The 24,202-nt window shown below is 48.4% G+C and overlaps 1 protein-coding gene across 1 annotated transcript; it reads left to right on the top strand.

Moving 5' to 3' along the window:
• Window positions 1-263: 263 nt before the first annotated feature.
• slc15a4 (solute carrier family 15 member 4) lies at window positions 264-23,128 on the top strand. The gene is made up of 9 exons (XM_070964269.1): window positions 264-447; window positions 655-1,276; window positions 3,257-3,549; window positions 4,199-4,340; window positions 4,586-4,666; window positions 6,681-6,861; window positions 10,422-10,580; window positions 14,244-14,402; window positions 21,702-23,128. The coding sequence occupies exons 2-9, from the start codon at window positions 698-700 to the stop codon at window positions 21,851-21,853; spliced, it is 1,746 nt and encodes a 581-aa protein (XP_070820370.1). The 5' UTR covers window positions 264-447; window positions 655-697; the 3' UTR covers window positions 21,854-23,128.
• The last annotated feature ends 1,074 nt before the right edge of the window (window positions 23,129-24,202 follow it).

Here is a 24,202-nt window from a genome sequence, read left to right as displayed (position 1 = left end):
CATAGCAGATTGAGTCAGCAAAAAATAAAATAAAAATATTACTAAAAAAACGACCCACTACTTAGTTCTCCAATGTCAGAATCTGAGGTAGCGAAATATAAATACATAAAAAAAAGCGCGGCAACTTCCGTCTCTCGGTGGTACGACGTCTGCGGAAGCGGAACTAACTTCCAAATCAGTCGGATAGGCCGGTGCGCGCCTGTCTTCATAAAGCTCGTCGGGTACGTTTCACTTTAAGATCGAGTCTCGGGCAGCGCAAGTGTGGCAGCCTAACGAACGAGCTGTGTGTCACGCGATAGTACTGTGACACTGTGTTTTGTTGACTTCCAGTTCTCCTTTGACGAAGTGTTGATTTAAGACGAGACAACGTAAATATTTGAGCGGTAAATATTATCCAGGTTAATGGAGATAACTGAAGACCACTGGGACGCGTTTCAGTAGTTACAGGTAATGTAAAGCCAAACTCAAGCTATCGTTATGCTAAAGCTAGCTTACTCCAGGTTTAAGTGCCTGTGTTAGACATGATAAGGAAGCTCGCTCCCCAGGGATTGCTCAGGTGTTGTTAGCTCGGCTCAGGTGGTTTTTCCCTCTGTGTGAACTGTGATGACAACTTTTAGTATCTTTTTAATAACCTCCTCTGTATTTTCTTTGCAGGTTTGAACTCTTCATAATCAAGAAGCCATAAAGTTGGTAGAGAATGGCTAACAGCAGGGATGCCAGTGAGAGCACCCCCCTTTTGGACTCAGATTCTGTGAACAGACCGTCAGCACCATCAGTTTTCCAGGGAAGGAGACTGGCGTGTGCAGCCATCCTGCTGGCTGAGTCACTGGAGAGGGTCGCTTTCTACGGCATTACATCCAATCTTGTGCTTTTTCTCAATGGTAGTCCCTTTTATTGGGAGGGCACTCAGGCGAGCCAGGCGCCTCTGATGTTCATGGGGGTCACTTACCTGATTTCACCTTTCGGAGGCTGGCTGGCAGACGCCTATCTTGGGAAATTCTGGACAATTGCGTCAAGTTTGATCCTGTATTTTATGGGCATGCTGTTTTTCCCTTTCGTTTCAAACGAAGACACCAGGATACACCTGTGCGGAGAGGAGATGGCGTTTCCTGTGCAGCCCGCAGAGTGTCTGAGCACAAACAGCACCCCTCCAAGCAACGTCACCTGCCCCATACGTCCTCCATACTGCGGTGCAGTCGTCTACAGTGGACTTTTTTTAATCGCATTAGGCGTGGGTACTGTGAAGTCCAACATCACTCCCTTTGGGGCAGATCAGGTAGAGTATGAACCTCGTGACTCAGATCTGAAGTGTGCATGCAGAGAGCAGACATGGAGCGCATTAGACGTCTTTGAATGACATGTTTTGTCACAGAGGCCTGTGTAAAATTGGGTATGCAGTGTGGCATCATGGAGGGCAGACATGTGATGGGATTTCTGTTGCACCGTGACCGTTTACTGAGACATGCAGGCCCTCGATCCATGGTATTTCCACTCTAAAGATGTCATTTTGGAAATAATGTAGAGTCACTATCAACACACTAATGTACAAACACACACACACTCGATCTGTACATTTGGTGACAAAATGCTGTCATATTATCCAGAAGGAGAGTTCATCAATGGGGTCATTGTTTTTGAGAATAATCTAAGCAGGAGCAGCTAAAACCGTTCAAAGGAGATTGGCGGCGCGAACGTGATTAGTTCCTGAGCCTGCTGTGCTCATTACAAGATTTCCACGTTTCTGTCAATGCTCCCTTTGATCATGTTCAGACACGCACGGCGAACGACATCAGGCGCAATCCATACATCGGAACAAAAGAGGAACGCAGGAGCCGGTACGTCTTTCAGCAGCACACCGCAGAACAAACAGCAACGTGAATTCAGCGCTGCCGCTGATTGTCAAGAAAGAATCATTCAGAAACCTGGAAAACACTTTCTTACGAGCGGCGGAGATTGAATAAAAACTGCATCACTTAAAGGCACAATTTCCGCACTAATTCTGCTCCAGATGAAAGTCCTAATTAAGTGGCAGTGGGAGCTGTTAATACTTGAAATGTGCTCAGTTTCAGTAACATTGAAGATTTCCTCTCGCGTGCAGCTTGATTTCTGTCTGAGAAATAATTGCACCCTCTTGCAGTGTGAAAATTGCCATCGTCACTGTTGTGATTTTTATTATTCACATTCAGCTTGAGCATAGTAATCATGAAGTTACAGTTTCGCTGGACTCCGCTGATGCAGCTGTGTGGGAAACTGGATCTTTGGACATGAAATAAGGGGCAAAACAGAGGCAAGGAAGCTGTTTCTGCCTTATTGTGAGTCACTGCAGATGTGCCGTCTATCAGCCTGAGGTCACTGCTCGTCATGACCAAAGGCTGGAGGGAACACTTTCTCCGATCTTGTGCACAGTAGGAGCTACAAAAGCGCCTCTTTCTACGTGTGTGTGTTATTGTACATCTGCTCTAATGCAGTTCCTGGTTACGGTCAGGTGGTCAGTTTGCACGTGATGATTGATTTTGTGGCTGCGCTGCACAGCTGCAAAGACTCACGCTCCGCATCGACCGTGGACGCCGTGACGTTATCTCCTCTGTAGTTAACTGCAGCATCTTTGGACAGACCTTCATCATGCAGTGGTAAAGTCAGTTCCTTCATGGCGGATCAGTGCCATTATGAGAATGATATTATTTGCTTGCATTGACATTGAGCTGAATTTATTGCTGTTTTGGTGAGTGAGTGGTGCAGGCAGATGAATGATAAACCAAAAGCTGCTGTTTGTGTTGTTATCCCTCCTGACATGAGGAAGAAAAACCCTCCATCTCCGGCTGCCTTGTGCTTTTCAATTACATGTGACTGTAGACGCTCGCTGCAGCGATGGAGCCGAACAAAAGAATAATTGAATAATTGTTGCGGTAAATTCAGTAATTTTAACAGTTTAAGGTGTTGAATGAGACGTGACGTCGCACCTCGGACAGTTTCAGCTTGTGATCTTTGTTCCTCTTTGTCGATGCAGCTTCTCTGTCCTGTGCTGTCACGATGTTTAAAGGTGGTCCATCTAACAGTTTTGTAGCTTTACTGAACAGTGCAGCTGTTTAAAGATTTGCTCTTCCTGGACTAGTTTTCCTCACATGACTCAGTTGCCAGTTGACTGGTGTGGCACACATTTGTAGGAATGTTCAGCGTCTTTTCTGTCATTTCTTTCCCTGCATGTTGCACCACCTTACAGCACTGTGACGTGATTGGCTGCTGTGTGTGATTTCAGGTCAAAGACAGAGGACCTGAGGCCACGCGTCGATTCTTCAACTGGTTCTACTGGTGCATCAACTTAGGAGCCATCCTGTCGTTGGGAGGCGTGGCCTACATCCAGCAGAACTTCAGCTTCGAGCTCGGCTACATCATTCCCACCGTGTGCCTCGGGATCTCCTTCCTGGTCTTCCTCCTGGGCCGCACCGTCTTCATCACCAAGCCCGCCGACGGCAGCGCCTTCACGGATATGTTCAAGATCCTGGGCTTCGCCTGCTGCTCCCAGAAACCAAAGGAGCCCAACCTGCTCCGGTGAGGGCGCCACTGTCCGTCATTTTAACTTATAATAGAAAACTGCGTTATCAGGCGGTGGAAGAGGTAAATCCGTCCCCTCAATGACAAACAGCTCGCTCACGGTCGCTGCGGTGCAGCAGAGCGTTCATCAGCCTCGGTAGGACGGCTCTGTCCAGCGGTGTATTTCTGTCCGCGGCGGTTCAGAGGGACGCTGACTCAGATCCAGTGGAGAAACACAGCGAGGTGTTGTTGGTAGACCTTTATGTGGGAGCATCCTTTGATCCCCCCGTATAATTCCCCCCCCACCGGTCCGGGCATTCATCTTCATTCCCTGTGGTGAAAAGTTATTCTGAAGTGCTGTTACTTGACTTTGAACCGAAGTAGCACAATTGGTTCAAAAACTTGACATTGAATATTTTAAGTTGGCCAATCCTGCAGCCTTTCAAGAATTCCTTATTAAGACATTTTCTCCTGAGATGGGGATTACAGGCTTTAGAATGAAGTTTTTCTGTCTCTAGAAGTGCTGTTATTTAAGGGAAACATATTCACAGAAAAGGCTGCTTAGCTCTCACAGTTTCTGTATTTATTTGTTTATTTTAGGCCATCCATCACGCTGTAGTTGTGAATAGCATTTTGAAGGTCGTTGTCTTCTCTCACTCCCATGAAGTAACAAGCCGACGCTCCTGGACAGCGCCAAAGTGACCTACGGAGGGAAGTTTCCAGAGGAGAAGGTGGAGGAGGTGAAAGCTCTGGTGAAGATCCTCCCAGTCTTCTTCGCCCTCATCCCTTACTGGACCGTCTACTTCCAGGTGAGATCAGCCGGCTTTAAGTTGAATCTAAAGGTGTGAGTCACGCTTCACATAAGATGAAAAGTAGGAAGACATTTAGTGTGGCGGTATGAGCTGCCTGGATGCAGATACGCACGCGTTCAAACGAGGGAAGATTATTTTCCATTCCGCTATCGGAGAAGAATGCTTTTGCTCCAGACACCCTGGTGATCGTGAAGTGGAGAATTACTTCATGCTGAGACTCTAATCTCCTTATTGTGTTGCAGATGCAGACAACCTACATCCTGCAGAGCCTCCATCTGAGGATTCCTGATAGTGCCTCCAACAACACGGCAGCCTCCCACCAGGTAAACTAACGGGAGACGCTCTCAGTCCAAATACCTGTTTCTGGTTTAATTAAAAAAAAAAAAAAAAAAGCATCTCTGGTGACGTCTGTGGCTTAACATTGTGATTAGTTATTCACAGCCACTGACGTATAAGTCCATTGAGTTAAACATACCAGGTTGGAGCGCCAACCTGCCTCCACCTAAGTAGGTTTGAAGCAGCTGAAGCTGCAGGAGTCAGTAGGTCACCGACACACCGTGGAAGGCAACAGCTGGAGGCAGCAGCAAAGGTCGGTAATACCTCAGGGATTAAGAGAGAGCTGCATTCACAGACAAAGACCTCGCAGATTAGCAACCTGGCCGCGATTGTCCCCCCACAGCAGCTCCCTCCTCCTGACCCGAGCTGCCTCTCTCACAGGATGCGGGACTCCTCCACAATTGAACGTTTAAAAGTGGAGAAACTGGAGCAGACCAGGAAGTGCAGAACGTACAGGCGTGCTCGAGGTGAAGAGCGTTGACTTCATGGAAACGTGAAGTGAAACTCCAGCCTGGAAACCACACGGCCCAACGCAGCGCTGCGTGAACGGCCTCCGTGCGGTGTATATTTACACATTCTTACATTTTACAATAATATGCAGTGAAACTTGTGGCGCAGAGACGCCGCCTGACGCCGCTTTGTTTACTCATATTCCACCATGTTTAACTGCGTTTCACAGCTCGGCTTTTTCCGTCCCCTCACAGCCTGTTTAGCGCCTTAAAAAAACAGAACTAAGCCTTTTCTGCTACCAGCCTCCACATCAAAAGAGAAGTGAGATTAGATGCCTCTGTGATTCCTCCCTCACCTCACCTGACACATTTCAATGACTGAGACGAACAAATAGTCTCTTCAAGGAAATGTGGCCCATGCTAATAATAATGAGTGGGAATGGGGGGCAGCAGTGGATCTGATGTAATTGCTTATAATTAGATTAGGGCCTGAGATAACTGCTCTGTTGCGGCGGCGTCTGCTTCGCCTCTCCGTGAATGTGCAGTAAGTGCTTTTTGATGCATGTGGAGAACCTTTTTGGATTGTGACCTTTTCACGCAAAGCAGAGTGATTTTTAGCTTCTCCTGCTGTATAATTTTAACATATTTCGATGCATGAAAAGGTGAAACTACCCAGTATTGCACAAAAAGGAAATATGTGTCCAAAAAATCCATTTTGCACAACAGAAATTTGCTTTTTAAGAACTCATTTATTGCCTCTGGAGTTCCCGTAATATGGAGTGTACATACTGTACATGCAGCACATATGCATGCCGTCCTTTTGGGGAAGTGTTAAAGCAGAACGCGCTGCCCACCGCAGACCCGGGCCTGCTGGGACTCCTCCATGGCAGCCTTTCCTCGGCGACACAAAGTCTCATTTAACACTTTTCATTTTTGAAATGATAATGCCCAAACAAGGGAGGGAAATGTCTCTGCGTATAGATTGCCAGTGGTGACTCCAACAAAATGGAAATTCAGTTTGAGAGTAAATGATGCTATCAGATGTGTTAAAGCAGACGCGTCAGGAGCTCTCTGAATTTGAATTGCAAAAAACATCTGCAGCAGTTTGACGTCTGTTGCTCACTTAGACATTGCCTTAACTTGCAGATGCTTTATGCTCACAGCGGACTTTCTCTCTGATTGATACGTCTTCCAGTCTGTTTGCACGCTGTAATTATTCCTTTCATAGATTACACTTTATGCTAATAGTTCAGATTCATGCTGAAAACTTTGGAATAAAAGTACGACAGTACTATTACTACTACTACTTCTAAGATGATAATTATACCATTTGTTTACTAATAACTTGCTTTGGCTGTGTTGAATGAATGTTCTTCATTTCTTTATGTGTACTTTTGACCACCTGGGGGTGCCAAAGCAGTATCAAGCCCCAAGTACACACTGTCACATGCACACTCCCATGCACACAAACACTGGGTGAGCTGTGTTTGAGTGCGTGCGCTGACGTTCTCCGTAGTTTCCTGCCCTCTTTCACCTCGCCTCTCTCCCCCAGATGACGTTCCGCTTCCCGGCCGCCTGGCTCACCATGTTCGACGCGGTGCTCATCCTCATGCTGATCCCCCTCAAGGACAAAGTGGTGGACCCCATCCTGAAGCGCCGCGGCCTGCTGCCCTCCTCTCTGAAGAGGATCGCGGTGGGGATGTTCTTCGTCATGTGGTCAGCCGTGGCGGCGGGTGAGTGCGCCGACGGGCTCGTCCTCTCTGCGCTGTCGCTTAAGTAGGCCAGACAAACACTCATGAAGCAGCAAAGTTGGCGCTTTGTGGTAAATGCCACATGCAATTAGGACGTTCAGGCAGCTGCAGTGACGCACGTACATCACTTATTAATTTTAACTCTGAATGCTTTTGAAACATGGAACTAATCCGACAGATCCTCACCAACAATGATAGAAATGCGGCGTGCTGCATGTGGAATAATGAGTATCAAGCTCTGACTTGCAGGTATTTGCTAAATCCTTTTTTTTTAACTGCCTTTTGTGCTGCTCAGCAGATGGTCTGTCACAGATGTATTAATTGTCCCTGAAATAAAACATCACTTTGCACCTGTAAAAGGGGAAGAAAGCCCTGGAGGGTTTGTTTTGCCCTGTGGAGGAGAGGGGGAGCTGTGCCTCTCTGCTCCCGGTCCTGGGAGACTGCACCCGCGTGCAGCTTCCAGCCTGTGGAGTGTTGTGGAAATAAAGCCTCAGCCAGGCCTGTCGGCGCGTCCTGCTGCATCGATGCATCCAGGCTGAAATGTTTGGAGAGAGACGAGCCTGCAGGCAGGAAGAAGGCAAATCAGTAACACTCCTGAGAATCAATGCACATTATATTCCTACAGCCGCCGTCCTCCCTCCTCTCCCTCACGCACAATACATCCGCCACATGGAATATGAGCAGGTCCTGTCATTAGTGACCTTTCAGGTATCGACCGGCGTGCTTCAACCAGATTGCCAATTGACTGGTAAGCATGCACTGAATCAAACTTGGCATCAATTGTGGGGGATAATTACATTTTGTGTGAGTTCATTAAGTATTTTTCAACATACAAATGACAATGGAGATGAATTAAGGACTAGCAAATCTACAGAAGTTCAACATTTTAGATGCAATAAAAATGTAAATATGATCCGATTCGCTGCTTCATTTTAATTTAATGCTGAAAGCAGACGCCTGGTGAGCTCTGTTCATCGTTTCAAAGTGAATTTTGAGTCCAGTTCGAAAAGCTGCAGCAGATATTTCTATGAAAGCTGTTTGAGCATAACAGCAGATATAATTTACCTGTTGCCTACTAGCAGTTCTGCGTGTGTGTGCTGCACAAAGGCGAGGCCGTGGAGTAAGATCGGACTCGCCGCGTGCGTCATGTTGTATTCACAAACGGTTAATTCATCCTCATCTGCATTATAAAGACGTTAATGACTGTGTGAAAGACCGCACGGTGAACATGAATAAAACACACTTTTGTATGTGGTTCAGCATCAGTCTCAAAGGAATTACTACATGTTTCATGTACTGTTTGTAAAATGACATCAAGAGCCTTTTAATCAGGTCGTATCCACGTTGAGAAATTACAAATAGTGGGTGTAATCTGTAGACTGAGCGTATGGATTCTATAGATCGTCCTCTTTTATGGGTAAAAGCGAGAAGCGGGTGCTGGACTGAAGTCTCATCCTTCTGCTCTACGAGAGATGAGGAAGTTTGTTGGGGGCGAGTCTTCGGATGTTCTCGCCCGAGAGTTATGAAAGCCTGACTTAGCCCATCAGAAACATCCTTTTCAGCCATCGAGCTGCGCTAAAAGGTCTATTAAGCAAACCTAATGTCTGATGCGTTTGCTTCAAAGTCACATTTCCTTTTCAGAGGACATGAGCAGTCCTAGAAGGAAAGGTGCTCCAACGTGCTCATTTCTGGTGCTCACAAGCCATTCAGGTTCGCTTTTCCATTTGGCTTCTTGAAAGAAAGTGCAATCCTTGCATTTGAATTCAGGCTAAATAAATTCAGAATATTTCAGAAAGCAATTTTGAGTCCTGGCAGTGGAGAGAAAGGGTTTACGATGGTGCAGCGGTGAGGCCATTGGTCACAGAACAGTAGGTGAATACACAACGAGTGTGCCAAACAGTCCTGACCTGGATTTCAGGAGTCACGTCGGACGGCCGGATCAGATGTGTACAGTAGTGTACTTTGTGAATTGAGTATTAGTGATACTGTATCTGCATGTTATTGAGCCGTTCTTCATCAGAGGATCCTTTGCTGCGCCTCTGTGCTGTTGATCCCCGGCATTGCCTTCCTTCACACTAATTCACTTACGCACGCTTGCTCCTGGGAGCTGCCTTTCACTGTTGTATATTTTGAACTGCATTCCCCTCAGCCGGCTTCCTGTGTGTCCTTATCTGCATCTGCCCACGAGCTGAATCGTGAGGCTGACAGATGGATGGTTGGGAATGACCGAGTGTGGCATCTTTTGCCCAGAGAGTAGCCGGTCCAACGCATCGCGCTGTCAGCCTGCCACCGCCTGTCCGCGGCGTCGGCCACAGCGCCGCTGTTCAGAGTTAGAATCGGTTTCATCACCGTGTGCGAGGAATGTGCAGGACTTTGTCATGATGACACTGGTGCAGCGATATTTCACAGGGTTTCGTCGCGCTCGCTGACACGCCTGGACCTCCCATGCAGTGCAAAGGGACGGCTGAAGACGCGCTGTCAAGCGGACAGTGGACTGTTTCTGATCCCCGCTCTTTCACGTCCAGCCGTCCCAGACTTCAGCCTCGCGCAGCGGCCGGCGCTGAAAAGCCTCGCTGACATCGCTTTTGAAGAGGCGTGTTTTATCACATTCTCTTAACTTCATGCACTAATCTGCTTTGCTTAAAGCTCAGTGGCTTTTAGGTGTCCAGAGCGGCAGAGTTGCCGGGGATCGCACTGGGCTGTCTGATGTGTGATGCAGGGATGTGTGTTTTTGGTGAGGCTCGCTCTGGGCAGCCCAGTGGCCACGCTGCCTGAGATGGACGCCTGGTATTATAGGATAGCTGGATTACAAGGCTGCAGCTCCTCTCAAACACAGCATTAAGTGTAGTTATGATAGGAGGCTGTCTCTGGGAGTTATCTGGAAATAGCCGCTGGTTACATGATAATAGCTATCGAATAAAGCTTTTAGGAGGCGGCAGCGGTTGATGACAACTGCTTGGCTCTTATTATTGAACCGTCTGCACTGATCCATTACTAACTGCCATAATATGGAAGCGTGCAGATGTGATCTAAATGAAGTGGTGGGGTAGCCTTAAAACTAGCTAAACGCCTAATGGACTGTCACTGAGTGCTGCAACTGTGGCAGCGTTTGGCTGTTTGTTGGTGTCTTAGACCTAATGAGCGTCTCCTCACGCTGACTGACATCCAGAAGCCTCATGATGCACCCGATGGCCTGTTCGTGTCGTGTGTGTGAGCTGCTGACGTATAGCTCGTGTGCAACCTCGATTCCAGAGAAGCTGGGACGCTGAAGTATCTCTGAGTCCATGTTTGTCTGGGAGTGGGAACGACTGAGCCTTTCCAGGACGCCCCTTTCATACCCAATCATGATCCTCTCTATCAGCCTGTTCACCTGTGGAATGATCCAAACAGGTGTTTTTGGAGCGTTCCACGTCTTTCCCAGTCTGTGAAATGTGAAAAACATGAAATGTGTTGACTTTGTGCTGTTTTCAGGTGAGCTGATGTCACAGTTTACATACATGTACCTGCGCTTGTGTAAATTTTGTCCTTGTCTGTCCCCGCAGGTATTCTGGAGACCAAACGTCTGGAGATCGTCAAATCAAACGGCACCATTGACCAGGTGCTCGGCAACGTTATCTACTACGCGGCAGATTTACCCATATGGTGGCAGGTGCCTCAGTACGTGCTGATAGGAATCAGCGAAATCTTTGCCAGCATTGCAGGTACAGTAGTTTGACGTCTCTGATGTCTTATTTGCGGTCAGGCGGACGCCGTGATTCGGACCTCACCTTGACGCTGAGCTGCTCGCTCTGAGCCAGCGTGGCCTATAAACTGTAGTGCCCATTCCTCTTGGCAGAAAGCAATGAAGACTAATGTGTAAAACCCTTTTTGAACAGTCTGTTTGATCCATGGCCAGCCTGCGCCAGCTTAATGTGTTTGTGGGTTGTTGTCCAGAGTAAACAGCCCAGCGAGTCGATCGATAATTGATTATCCTGATTCTCTCACACCACCGCCAGACGTTGTTCAGTAATGGGACGTTTTATAAATAAGGTGTGGATAAAGTAACCTTTTAAAAATGAAATGACGATGACAGCCGTGCCTTCGCCCCAGCCAAGGACCGGCCTCGTCCTCTGCTTGACGTCCACAGAGATGCAGTAGATAAAAAGACGGATAAATACACAAATGTACCCAAAGACGAAGCCCTCAGGGTCTAATCACTGTGGCAGCACAATTAACATGAGAACATAAACTTTTCACCTCCTTGTTCAGACGGCTGGTGTGTTGACATTTACCGCTGTGAGCTTAACTATAATATACCATCATAGAAAACAGTAATCACAGCCAGAGAGCGCTAATACTGACAAATCGTACTGACATACACAGTCGTGCAAGTTCAACTCTAAATTACCCAATTAGCATGCTTCCCCAGCTGACGCAGCTGTTCACGGGGACATATTACACTTGAACACACAGAAAATGGAACGGTTGTGTGTTTAATTACCAGCGCCGCGCTCTGAGGTTGCTGACAGTCAGATCTGGATGTGGAGCGAAGCGGCGGAGGATGAGCGCCAGGCGTCCGATGCATCGGCCGCACTCTGCTGCAGAGTCTCACGACGTCGGAAACGCTCCGCGGGCTGACGAGTCTCACTCAGAGCTTGATTAATCTCCATCAGCCAAAGGTTTCAGGTATCAGCCAAAGCTCCACCGGCAGACATCTCAAAACCTTGGCACGATAAACCGAAACTATCCGCATGATTAGGCACCACTTGGAGTGAGAGCGACTTGGGTTAATTAACTCTTTCTTCCTCCATATTCATTATTCCGCTGCCTCACTTCTAATGGCCGAGATCCATCACGAGAAGCTTTAATGTATGAGCAGAATTTCTTAGAAGGTTTTTTTTCTTTTTGTTCAGAGCTGCAGCGCTCGGACCAACTCTTCACGCTAGGAAGCCTGTGAATTTGGCCCCAGGTCTGATCTAAATTCAAAGTTGTATTACTGTTGCTGCTCAGATGATTCATCCCACTAAATATCCTTCTGAGACACATGCTCGTGAACGTGAGGCCACCCATAACCCTTCAGCAGCGCTCGCTCCCCCCCCTGAGAAATGGCTTCCCCGCCCTTTTCCAGAAAATTATTAAACACAAAAGCAGTGAATCAGAGCGGGTCAGCGGAGTTCACGCTGGAACTGACAGCTGCAGCTTCGTTCTGATGCTTCGCTGAAAACTGCTCAGCTCTCGTTCCTGTTTTTTCCTCCTCTCTCTGCGACCTGATCGGGAAATGCCATTTCATTAAAAGCGACGTGAAGTAAGGCCTTATTGCCCCAGTAATATAATAATGTGACAGAGTGAGAAATTGCTCTAATGTTACATCAAATTGCAGCCGCGAAGTCTGAGAGTAGAACGGAAACAACAGCAGAATATTGTCCTTTATTAAAAGAGGGGAGCTTGTGTCTGAGAGGTGCTCTGAATGTGATGTGGCCCATTTTTTTCCCTATACTCTGCAAAGCACGGCACGGCAGAGATCTGCCCTGCATTGTGTTTATCTGTCTGTATAGTCCTTCTTTCTTTATCACTTCCTCTCTGCAGTCCCCATCGCGGCTCCGGGCCTCAATTATCTCCCAGATTCAAGTTTGTTAAGGCCTCTGGCCATGATTGAGTCATTCTCCAATTACTACGGGTCATGTTGTTGTTGGCTCTTCCATATAGCGCTCGCTTTATGTCTATATCGCAAGTGCAGATTGAGCCATTAATATTTAAGACTTTTCTTTGCTCGCCACAGTGGAAGGATTATCTCGCCGATCCAGTCACTGCAGGGTCTTTGTGGGAACGAGTGTTCACATTCGTCATCTTTAAGTTTAAAATCCTTGGATGCTGAAATTTGTTTAATAAGCTGGAGTATTATAAAGTCCATAAGGCTTCTGAAACAGTGGAAAAAACCATCAGAGTCCCTGTGAAAGTCATTTCCAGACATAACAAAGCTATAGGGATCCTTAAAATAAACGTGCCCTCCTCTCTCCCTCCATACGTCCCACCAGGCTTACTCAAGGAAAATTGGCTGACAGAATTGTGACATATGTCTGCTTGGGAGGAATATTTCTCCTTAGTCTTCTCCTGTTTGAATAAATCTGTTTAAAACCTCCGGTGCCGTCAAACTTCCTCGCTGCGATCCTCAGCCTCGTAGGACGACGGGTAATTCTTTGCACCAGCCGAGCTCGTCTGCTTTCAGGCGATGAGGATACGCAAACGCTTGTGTTCCCTGCAGTATTTTTAATTATGTGTTGCACTTTTGAAAATGTTAAAGGGTAATATTATTGTCTAAGAAAGAAAAATCACCCTTCCAATAATGCCTTTGGGAGGAGAAAAAAATTCTGCATACATTTTAAATTCCTAAATAATTCTGGCTTTCAGTGGAGAAAGGTCGGTTCATTTCAGGCGTCGCAGGCTGGCTTTAACGTAGTGTGCGGTATCTGTGCAGCCCCCTGTGATGGGCGTAGCCACTGAGCGGCGTTTGTTGCTATCAAAAGGTTAGCTTAGGATGTGAAACAAAGGCATTGCAGTGAACTTCTGGAAAGGGCGCTCGTGTTTCCGCTGAGTAATAACCTCGCGTCTCGTGCTTTTATCTCCTTCCTTTTCTTATGAAGCACAACAAGCGCAGGTATCTGTAAGGAGACTGTTTGTCACATTAATTTGTGCGATGTCCCCCTGCGAGGAAGGTCTTAAACGTATTTAACCGCAGCTCCCTAATCTCTCCCGACAGATGTAGCTATAGGGCCTCGTTTGAGAAATCACATGTTTGAGGTGCCATGAAATTATCAATGTCAGCTCGCAGGCAGACGGATCTCTGGGCGAGAAAGACACATTTGATGTTTCCCCCTCCTCGTCTCTCTTTCTCTTAGCTCCCTTGCCCATTTTCTCAGTCCTTTTATTTCTTTCCTAACACAGTAAATACTGAGTGATGTGTTTTCCAGAAATAACTGTTTTTTGGAGGCCAGCGCCGAGCTGAGTAGATATCCGACAATGGCAGCGCAGACCAGTGCCACCGTGGAAAATTAGCTGTCAGGCAGCCGCAGAGGAAGCTTTCTGGTGTCCTGTACAATGCGCTAAAAGGAAAACAGCCAGCGCCAACAAAAGCCATCATGTCACATAGATGCTGAAGACCGATATGAAACCCAAGTGCATGCTGTTGCCCCGTGAGCTCCGCTGTCACACACATGAACTCGACAGCATGTGTGACTAAATGGCGTGTTATCACGAGCTGTGCTATCGCTGGCTGCAGCGCGTGGAGCTTTATCTGCGACGGGTCATAGCAAGGATTCTGACTGTTTTATCGCCTGCACGTTCCACAGCAGGCCAGTAAATATCTGTCTTTTTACTCTGTGCTGCAGGGCTGGAGTTCGCCTATTCTGCTGCCCCCAAGTCCATGCAGAGCGCCATCATGGGGCTCTTCTTCTTCTTCTCTGGGATTGGCTCCTTCGTGGGCTCCGGGTTGTTGGCTATCGTGTCCCTCAAGGAGATTGGCTGGATGTCGTCCCACAAAGACTTTGGTAAGCTTGTACACTCACGCAAGTAAAGCAGCTGTCATCCGAATTTTCGACGGGGTCGCTCGCAGTGATGAGCCCACAGGGAGTTATCACCTGACTCCTTACGGCGTCTTTCAGCTCGTTGTTTTGGTTTTCCAGAAGCGTCCTTTTCAGCCGCTGCAGGCACCTGTGTTCATTGTGAAAGCTCGCTGTGCGCTACCTGCTCAGCACCCAGCGGACATCATGAGCTGGTGAACACAGCGGCTGAGGAGCCTGATGTTTACGTAAAAGGAGACGCAACTCGACCAGAACCAGAGTAAACACGAGGCTGTTAGCTAACAGGCTAACAGGCTCGCCATATGAACTTAAACGATGTCAGTGTCGGGCAGTGGTGGCAGGATATGTTTCTGAGGCGTCCGTGAGCCAGACCCCCACAATAATACTGACATTATCCTGACTGAAACCGCTAAATGTCAATAAAGTTCAGCTGCGTACAGTATGAGCATTTGTATAATATGAGAAACAAGCAGTTGTCCTGCTGTGCGTGTGTCTGTGTGTGCGTGCATCCCTTTGACATGCGTGCAGCCTGATGGCAGTCCTGCTGTGGTGTAACTTCAGGAGCAGCGCTGCTCTCCTCAAAACACCTCCAGCTCAGAGGAGATTGATCTCCGCTCATACACTTTTCTCAGGGCTGTCCATAATCCTCCTGAATTGAGCGTTACAGCGCCAGGCCTGCTGTTAGCGCTCTATTGACTCTGCACATCGACTCTTATGTATGGACTTGTGGGAATAGAATAGTTGGTATCGATTCAGCAGGCAGGAATTTATTTTCCGGGGACAAACCTTAAGAATTTTCATAGCTTGTGCTGATTTAAAATCCACTTTAAAGAGTTTGCAGATTAGAGGTAGAGGGGGCGACAGCACCGTGAGGGCTGCTGTTTTAAGAGTGTTTCCTGTAATAAATAGACGTGTCAGACTAACGACAAAAGGTTTGTGTAAATCTGTCCAAGTGGCAGAATGAATAGCGCGGCGGTGGCAGCAGATGGATGGGCTCCCCAGCAAGAGGGGGCTCCCAACCCAGATGCACTTTTCCCTGAGCGTGCGGTAAATAAGCCAACACTGTAAATTGTTTACCCACAAACACCTAATGGCTCATTAATACAGTGTGCCGACAGGTTGGGAGGTGCTTTTGATGATGTTAGCAGTGGAAGATGCTCGGCACGCTTCATAAATCCATCCGCTGCTCAGCCCGGCTTCACTCGAGGGGCAGTTAAACCGGAGCCGGATTGCCTCCAGACGTCTTCTCGCTTTCCAAAATAAGTCATTTAAAAGGTGAGCTGCAGAAATGGAACCAAACCTCCTCCTGGCCACTAATAAAAGACACACGGCACAAAGCGTAGCCATTAAGTAGAGCCAGGAATCACGCAGTTTGTTTCCTTTTTTTCGGCTGTTTTTCACAGTTTGCTGCGTGTTAGCTCCTTCCACATCTCGTGGCTCTCTAGGTGGAATGGATTCAACTTATTTCCATGGCTGCGGGCAAAGCGGTGTGCAGTAAACAGCATCTTGGGTGAGCTGTGCTAAGTTGTACTGAGCTGCACGGGCCTGAAGACAGATGAGCAACATTAATCACAGGCTGGGGGTCTGATTACATAGCCCTGCGCCTCCCGAGTAAAGCTGCCCCCGGAGCGCCACACGGGCAGGGCTCTGCTGGTGGATGCTCAGCTCTGCGGTGGCGCTGTAGCTCCACCTTTCCCCGATGTTGGTCAGCAGAGGTGAAGGGTCACCTGAGGAGCCCGTCCAGCCCTGCGTTACGCTCAGCTGGTTCAGGAAAGGTGAAGTTCAGCTCTGAGTCTGTCAGTCAGACACTTTTTGCTGTTTGTAGGCAGCATGTCAGCGAACACTGTGGCTGTTTGCACACGTGTGATTTTATTAATAAGTTGTCGGCTCAGCTCATCTAATTCATCAATTTGCACAGAATAAAACACCGTAAAAGCGAGCAGTTGACTCATTTGAGGTGTAAAACGTAATGTTTGCAGTTAAAACAGTTTACAGTTTGAACAGATTTAACAGAGAAATCAAAGGACAGAAAATGGACGAGCTATTTTATTGACTGATTAATGACTTTTTAAGCAAAAATAAGACTGATTTCAGCCTCTCAGCTGCTTTTCAGTGACATTAAACTAAACGTCTTTGGGTTTTGGGTTATTGGTTGGACGAAACGAGCGATAAGTAAGTCAGGCTGAGCTTTGGGAAGATGTAATTGATTGATTAACCATTAAAAGTGGACTGATGATGAGACTCCTCGACAGATAATTCCAAGTGAAAACATCTGAAAAGATGAAAAAGCTCACGTAAGAGGAGCATCGTAAAAGGAGGAGCTGCTTCTTTGATGTCGTCTCCTGGCTCCTCTTCCTCCTGAAGCTCCGTCAGTGAACGAGTTTCCCATCAGGCACGTCGGCGTGAGTGACCTCATGTGAGATGAAAGCTCGAGGCGTCGGTCTGTAAAGAAAGATTATCTCACACACATCTGCTCTCAGACTTAAAAGAAAGAGAGTTTTTATGTTGAAATGAGGGATCCAAACGTCCCGCAGCTCATCGGTTCCCCCTGTGGTCACATCTGGTCGAGCAGTCGTCCGTCACTCATTCATTTTTATAGGTCGGCTCGTCCTTTGGACAGGCGGCGTGGAGCCGCTTCAGCCTGATAAGTTGATCAAAGATCACTCTCCTCTTTTTGTTTCTATTGTTGCGTCTCATCCGTCCGGCCTCTGTGGGAGCTTCATTCACTCAAAGTCGACGGTTTTTGCGAGCTGCCGCGGTCACGTGACAGGAAATGGCTCCTTTGTCCCGGCTGATCTGGCATCAGATGTCTGGGACATGTTCAGACGAGAGCGAGCTGACATTCGCACATCCTGCTCGTGAAGAGTTGGATCACACTCAGTGAAATGTCAGTGTTTTAATGGGAGCCTTTAATGTCACATCTGGCGAATTTAACATGAACTCTTCTTCTGTGTGAGAATGGAAGCGTGCTCGACGTGTCAGAGGTGGCGGAGGGCTCGTGAAAAGAGTTCTCACGCTGTGGTCGGTCACAAAACTCCAGCATCCGTCATAAAGATTTAACGAGCAAGAGGAGAGCTGCAGAATAACTGTATTTACAGCTGAAACACGCTCATCGATCCGCGCTCAGAGGCAGAGGGCATCGAGGGTGTCGAGGCGTTCAAATGTTGGTCACTGCGCTGAAGGTCTGGATCAGCTGATCCATTTTCAAACCTTAAATTGATTTTGACCCGTTTCATCTGGACTCACATGGTCTGCTCAGACCCTTGCGCAGCTAAATCGTCCCATAGGTTTGAGTCACGCAGGTGTTGGATGGTTGGCTGGACGCCCCGAGTCCTCACCGCAAAGGTCCGGAGTCGACGCTGCCCCCCCATCCCCCCCCCCCCCGCCCTTCCTGTCTCTCTCCAGCTGTCACAAAAAAGCAGAAATGCTAAAAAATGCCCCCCCCGGCCTGTTCCGTGTAATCACACTCGGTAAAACAGGCCTCAGAGAACATGTGAACGTCTCGTGGCAGCGCAGCCCGTTCCAGCCCCCCCCCCCCCCCCCCGCTCTGATTGGCTGGCGCTGTTCCCTCCCTCGCTCAGAATTTAAAATAAATGTCAAATATTAATGGCCTTCATTAATGTGTTTTACAGCCAGTCCTTGTTTAGTCTTTTGCTGCTGTAATTAGCCTTCCATATTTCTGAAAACGCTCAGCAGCCAAGTGGGCCCTGGGGGGCGGAGGCTGAGCGGAGGAGGCAGAGCCCCACTTTAAAATGAAATTAGAGCAAGAGGACAAAACTGAAAGCTTGCACAATTTTCAGGACTGATTCCAAAAAATTAGATGTTTTTTTCCCCGTTTTCATTCTTTGGGTTCCAGTTAAGAGAATCTGGAACGAAGGTTGAGAAGCAGGCGTCCGTCAGACGTCCACGGTCCGCCTTGCAGGAGTCAAACCCCCCTGAACGCTGCTGCTGCGTTCGGCCTCCCCTCAGAATCATCTGCATGCCGGACTCTTTGCTTTAAGCCTGCAGAGGCAGACTCTGAAGGTGAGCTATCGATCCAGGATACGAGCGCCGGCGCTGCAGACGCACTTCCTGCCCTGCTCTCCTGTCAAGCGCGTTGTTTTGCACTTCATGAATTATTCAAACGTTGTTTTTGATGTATTTCTCTTATATTAAACTTTTGACCAGATTAGGGCGAGAGCAGCAGAAGCTGAAGCTGCGACAGCGGTCGGGGTGTCAGCTTTCGGTCCGCCGCTCAGTCCATTAACGCTCAGGCAGAAGCGGCCGTCAGCCGGCTCGCTGTTCTGAAATCAAAGGTCTCAAACGAGCTCTGACGAGGAATCGCTCCTCTGCCATTCGTCCCATCATCGCGCCGTTCCTTCGCTCCCCTCCATTTTTAATTATCCACAAGAGCACGGGCGCACCGTGAAGGCTGGAAAAAGAATTATTTATGTGCACGGTGGTGACTTTACAGAGCGCGATCTGCTCTGCTGATCGCATGTGATCACACGGCGCTCTGGGATCGCTTGTTTCCAATGAGCTAATGCTGCTCTTTGATCAGCCGCTGAGGACGCGCTGTTAAATCATGCACAGGAGCATGAAGGTGTGTGCGTTAGCTGAGGATGTGCTGTGACACGGCGGCCTGGAACGCGGCGAGCTGGAGGCTCTGCGGGCCTGCAGGTGACGTCATGCTGTATAGATGGCGTTTTGGCATCTGAGCGGATTCATGTGCTCGTTCACAGAACATCGTCTCGTTTCACGCCGCTCTTCATCCTCCTCGGCCTCGCGGTGATTCACAGACTTTTGCATTTGCATCAGTGATGTGATGTCGATGGCTGCACCACTGTGGTCCTCAGCAGGTACTGACTGATGAAAAGACGACGTTTGATGCAGGACAGAGGACTTTTCCTCCATCGGCTGCTCAGTGCTCTGTTTCACTGGCCTCTAATTGTTAAATAAGTTTTCTGGAAGAAGTTTTAACTCTTTATTAGTTCAAGTGAATGACAGCTGAGAATGCAAAGATGTGTCGACAGGCAGTTTTACAACTCAGCGAATACACAGAGAATTAACTTCATCCGGGTTTAAAATGAGCTTGTTTAAAGAAGAGTCCTGTATTTGCTCTAATTAGCACCAAATGACTGGAAACCTTAATGTGACATGCTAACATGCTAAGCTAAGCTGGTGAAAGGTGAACACTATACCTCCTAAACATCAGCATGAGCAGGCTGTGGAATCAAACAGGTGAGAGAGGACCAACAGGTGAGAGAGGACCAACAGGTAAGAGAGAGGACAGGTGTGAACAGGTGAGAGAGGACAAACAGGTGATAGAGGAAACGCAGGTGAGAGAGGACAGGTGTGAACAGGTGAGAGAGGACAGGTGTGAACAGGTGAGAGAGGACAGGTGTGAACAGGTGAGCGGCTCACTCAGATGAGGCGGTGCAAAGCGAGCTGTTGGTACTTTGGTGGAAAATGAAGCTTCATCTTTAGCATCGACGTTTGAGAGCGACGTGTTTCTGTTGCATCGGTCTGCTGCAGCCTGACGTCACGCTTCCAGGTGATGTAACGGTAGAAAGCTTCAGCGACCAGCGCGCCGTCTGGATCTGTGCACATCTCGTATGGATCGCCATCTTTCTCCATCCTTCTATCTAATATTTACTACCATCGACTGCTGTTTGGAAGCCAAACCGCCGCTCTGGGACATTAAAGCTTTGCCCTGCTCTGATTTATATTCCACTTCAGCCCTTTTGCACTTTGCTGCAAACGCACCAACCAAACCAGCAGTCGAGCCGGAGACGCCCACGCGGTCCGCACGCCCCGGACCCGCCGCGCTGCTCGCGTCGCGCTGCTCGCGTCGCGCTGCTCGCGTCGCGCTGCTCGCTTAATTAAAGCAGGGCCCCGGGTCTCGTTAGCAGCTCATCATGGAGGCGTACAGAGGGCGGTTAATTGAAAAGAGGGTCTTCAGCAGGCTTTGTTTACAACGCGCTCAGCGGCAGGTCCTGGTTTTGCTCGTAATGACCTTTGACCTCGTCAAACAGGAGCTGACTGTTTGCAGAGCATCAGCTGAGCTGCATCACACTGAGCTCATCCAAAATGACTCCACGAGCAGCATCTTGACCCTCAGAGCTGCTGACTGTAAACTGACGGCTGTGACGAGCATGTGTTTGAACATGCACACGCACGCACGCACGCACACACACACTTCCTGCCGTGTGAACAGGCAGACCCTGAATTGACGATGGCTCCGCATCTAATTAAAATCAGGCCTGCTTCTCTTCTCTGGCTCTTTATCCGGTGTGACAGCTCCACATGGAGACGCTGATGGGAGCTTTCTGAGGAGGACGGCAGCCCGCCGCCGGCTCCTCGTCCACTCGCTGACGATGATGTAGGACGTGAGCTGTAGGTATCTGTGTCTTTATGTGGAGCCTGTTTCGTAAAAACGTGCTGCAGCAGAAACGAAGATGAAGTCCTCGTCTTCTCGGCGTGACGCTTCCTTCAGCGTCTCCTCGTCCGGCAGACGGCCTCGTCTCACGCGGTTGACTGCAAAGTCAATTGGTCCGCCTGACACGGTCAAGAGGACGGGAGCTGCTCTAATGCCAGCTCGATTGTCTCGTACTTGAGACGATTGTTTCGTCGTCAGCTCCGTCCTTGGTGTAACAGCCCGGCGAGGGGAAACAGGATTTGTTTGGAGCTTTCGTCTCGAGCTGCTGAACGAGGACGACCATTTCGCTCAGCGGCGCGGCGAATGCAAAGGCCGCTGGTCGAGTTCTCCAGACCGAGCAGGAGGAAATGAGGAGCCCCGCTCTGCTCGTCTTCCCGTGAATCATACAGCAAATCAGCTCATTCTTCCTGCTTTTTATGGCGTCCCCACGAGGAAACAAGCCGTCCTTTAATGCCGATCAAAGACCCCCCGGCTGCTTCGGTCCCTCGTCAGTACAGAGCGGGTCAAACCGTCTCCACTCGGAGGGTCTCACGCTGTGGTGAGAGGACAACGAGCCCCTCCGCCGAATCCTACTTCCTGACAGGACGGCGTTCGGCTGCCACTCTCACTTCCAGCCCGCCTTTCATGTCCGACAGTAACTGCCTCTTCTGCGAGCTCGCGGTCGTTTACCTTTGGTGTTCTGTGAACGTCGAGCAGCGCTGTGATTAAAGAACCTCCCGCTGTCCCCTCCCCACACGCTGGCGCTCTTTTGTTCTCCAGCTCTCCATATTTGTCATTTTTCCGTGGCGCCGGCGGCTTTAAAGGCCTCTCCGCTTCCTCTAACACGCCCTTGTTTTCTGTCTCTCCAGGTAACATCAACGACTGCTCTCTGCACTACTACTTCTTCCTCCTGGCCGGGATCCAGGGCGTCACCTTGCTGGTCTTCCTCATCGTCTCGGTCAAGTATGACAAGCAGCGAGGCAGAGCGGGGAGCCAAAGGCAGAGACACACGTCCTCCTGACCCCGCTCCCCCCTCCCCGCCGTCCCCGCCGCTCAGCGCCCAAAGACCCCGACATGCAGACGCTCACGCGTGATCCTCCGACAGCTGCGTGTTTCTTATTTATGGTTCTTTTAGCCTGAGCTGGAGGTTCTTTGTGTTTTGATACTGGTTTCAGGTCAGCGAGCGTGGAGCCGGATGCTGCCTGCCTTCACTCTCGTTGCCTTTGTCGATACTTGACCCGAGGAGCAGTGCCATAAAGAAATCTAGATATTTTCTAATCCTGAGGAAGCGCTCGGTGGTTTTTATAGTTAGGTTTTCACTTTGTTTTCTAACAAAGACGTTTTTTTGGACTAACCGTTTACTGAGTGTCTAAAATTGGGGTATTTGTGCATTAAATGTACTTGAATGTTGGCGTTTTTTGCTGATTATGCTCACCTGTGGTGGCTTCAGATATCTATGCACCGATGGGACGTTTGTTTTACGGCGGCGTGGCTTTAGTTTGGGGAGGCTCTGTTTGAAAAGCATCTCCCAGGTGTGATCACACGCTGTAAATCCACATAAATCAGCCCATAAACCCTCAGACAGACTCCACGACTCCTGAAGCCTCACAGCGGGTTTTCACTTCTGGTCAAGCTGCTAAACAGCTCATTAGAAAGTGACCTCGAGTGGAGCTCTTAACACATCCACTGCATTAATGTTTGTCGTGATGAAGAGGAGGAGGAGGAGACGATGAATACAAATTAAAAGTGAAACTCGTTCAGATTTAATGTTTCACGGCAGAAGAAATGAGCGTTATCGTGGCCGTGCAGCCCTGCCAGAAAAGGTTCTGTATTTATTAGACTGCCTTTGTTTTAGCTTTATGCTGCGTGTGTGTGTGTGTGCGTGTGTGTGTGTTCAGAACAGGTATACAGCACAAGGTACTGACTTTTATCAAAGCAAGAAAACTCAGGGCTTGAGCAATAGTGTCGTGACTCTCCAGGAAAAGTGGCGCCGCCTGTGAGCTCAGAGCGGCGTTTGTTTGTCCTGCGGTACGAATAAAGTTCCATTTGTACGAGCGCATAAAAAGCGAGGAGCTGTCTCAGCACTGCCTGTTTTTTTGTGTTTAATTGTTCGGCTAAATGGACGCTCCTTGTTTTATTGCATATTTTATATCCTGTAAAGTTGCTTTGTCATCTCAGTCCTCTTTCATGAAGATTTATTCCGTTTATTTTAGATTATATTCACTTTTCATGATGCTGCAGAAGTGGAATATTGTTTCGTGGTTATATTTGTGGCCATTAAAGTATATTAAATTGAGTTTTGAGTGTGTTGTTTTCAGCTGTCGTCCTGCAGACACGTCTTTACCTGCAGTTAGTTAACTCAGCGGCTGTGAAAAAGCTGTTTTTATGATGCATATTTAGTGTTTTTCCCTGCTTTGTTGCAGCGCGTGCAGCCAGGAGTTATACATATAAATGAAGAATTAGAGGCCTGCGTGTTTCTGAACATACGTCTGTTTACTCCAGTTTTCACTGTATTACACATGTAAACAAATGTTTTGATGTCTGAAGCTCATGCGGCGCGGTGACCCCGTTGTTTACATGTGAATCAGGGAGTCTGCCAGGATACTTTCATGATTAGGGTTACGGTTTGCTGACCCTCGGGGAAACTCAGTCGACTTCTTAAATTATTTACAAAAACCAGCCCGAGGCCGGCTGTTTGGAAAGAGGCTGAGGTGCAGAGCCTCATCCTGCGTTCCCGTCGGGGAAGGCGGCGGATTTCTCCTCAATTTCATCAGACGCAGATTGAAATCAACACGTCATCGCAGATCATTTTTCTGATGCGAAGACACGTGGCAGCGGTTATGGAGGCGGCAAGACGGAGAGGTACGTACAAGGCGCCCCTTAGAGCGAGCAAGCGCCTCCTGCATGGTGGTTTGTTTTAGGCATATCAACTATCAGGACATGCATTGAAATTTAGATCATTCATAATTCCCAGAGGACGAATCCTGATGGTGACCCCCGACCTTTCCTCCAGCACCACCTGCAGGTCAAAGGTTTCACTTCTCCTGTGAATTGCCTGTTGGACGGATTGGGAGTGGGGGATGAAATGTTGGACAGACATTCGTGGTTGCAGGAGGATGAATCCTGATGATGTTCCTCAAGCACCACCATGAGGTTGTGATTTCAGTGATTACCATGAAGTCTGATGAATTTTCATCACAATGACATCCCATCAGCCTCAGCTGGACAGCAATTGCTAGCATGCTAACAAGCTAAACTGAGATGGTACTCAGATGCATGCTTAGCATTAGCATGTTAGCATCATCACTGTGAGAGCGTGTTCTGCTTCAGTACAGCCTTCATTCTGCTGAACTATGTTAGAAAAGCATTA

Source organism: Chaetodon trifascialis, chromosome 6, assembly GCF_039877785.1.
Source record: "Chaetodon trifascialis isolate fChaTrf1 chromosome 6, fChaTrf1.hap1, whole genome shotgun sequence".
NCBI lineage: Eukaryota > Metazoa > Chordata > Actinopteri > Chaetodontiformes > Chaetodontidae > Chaetodon > Chaetodon trifascialis.
Note: the sequence above shows the minus strand (reverse complement) of the source record. Positions and strands in the feature narration are given on the sequence as shown.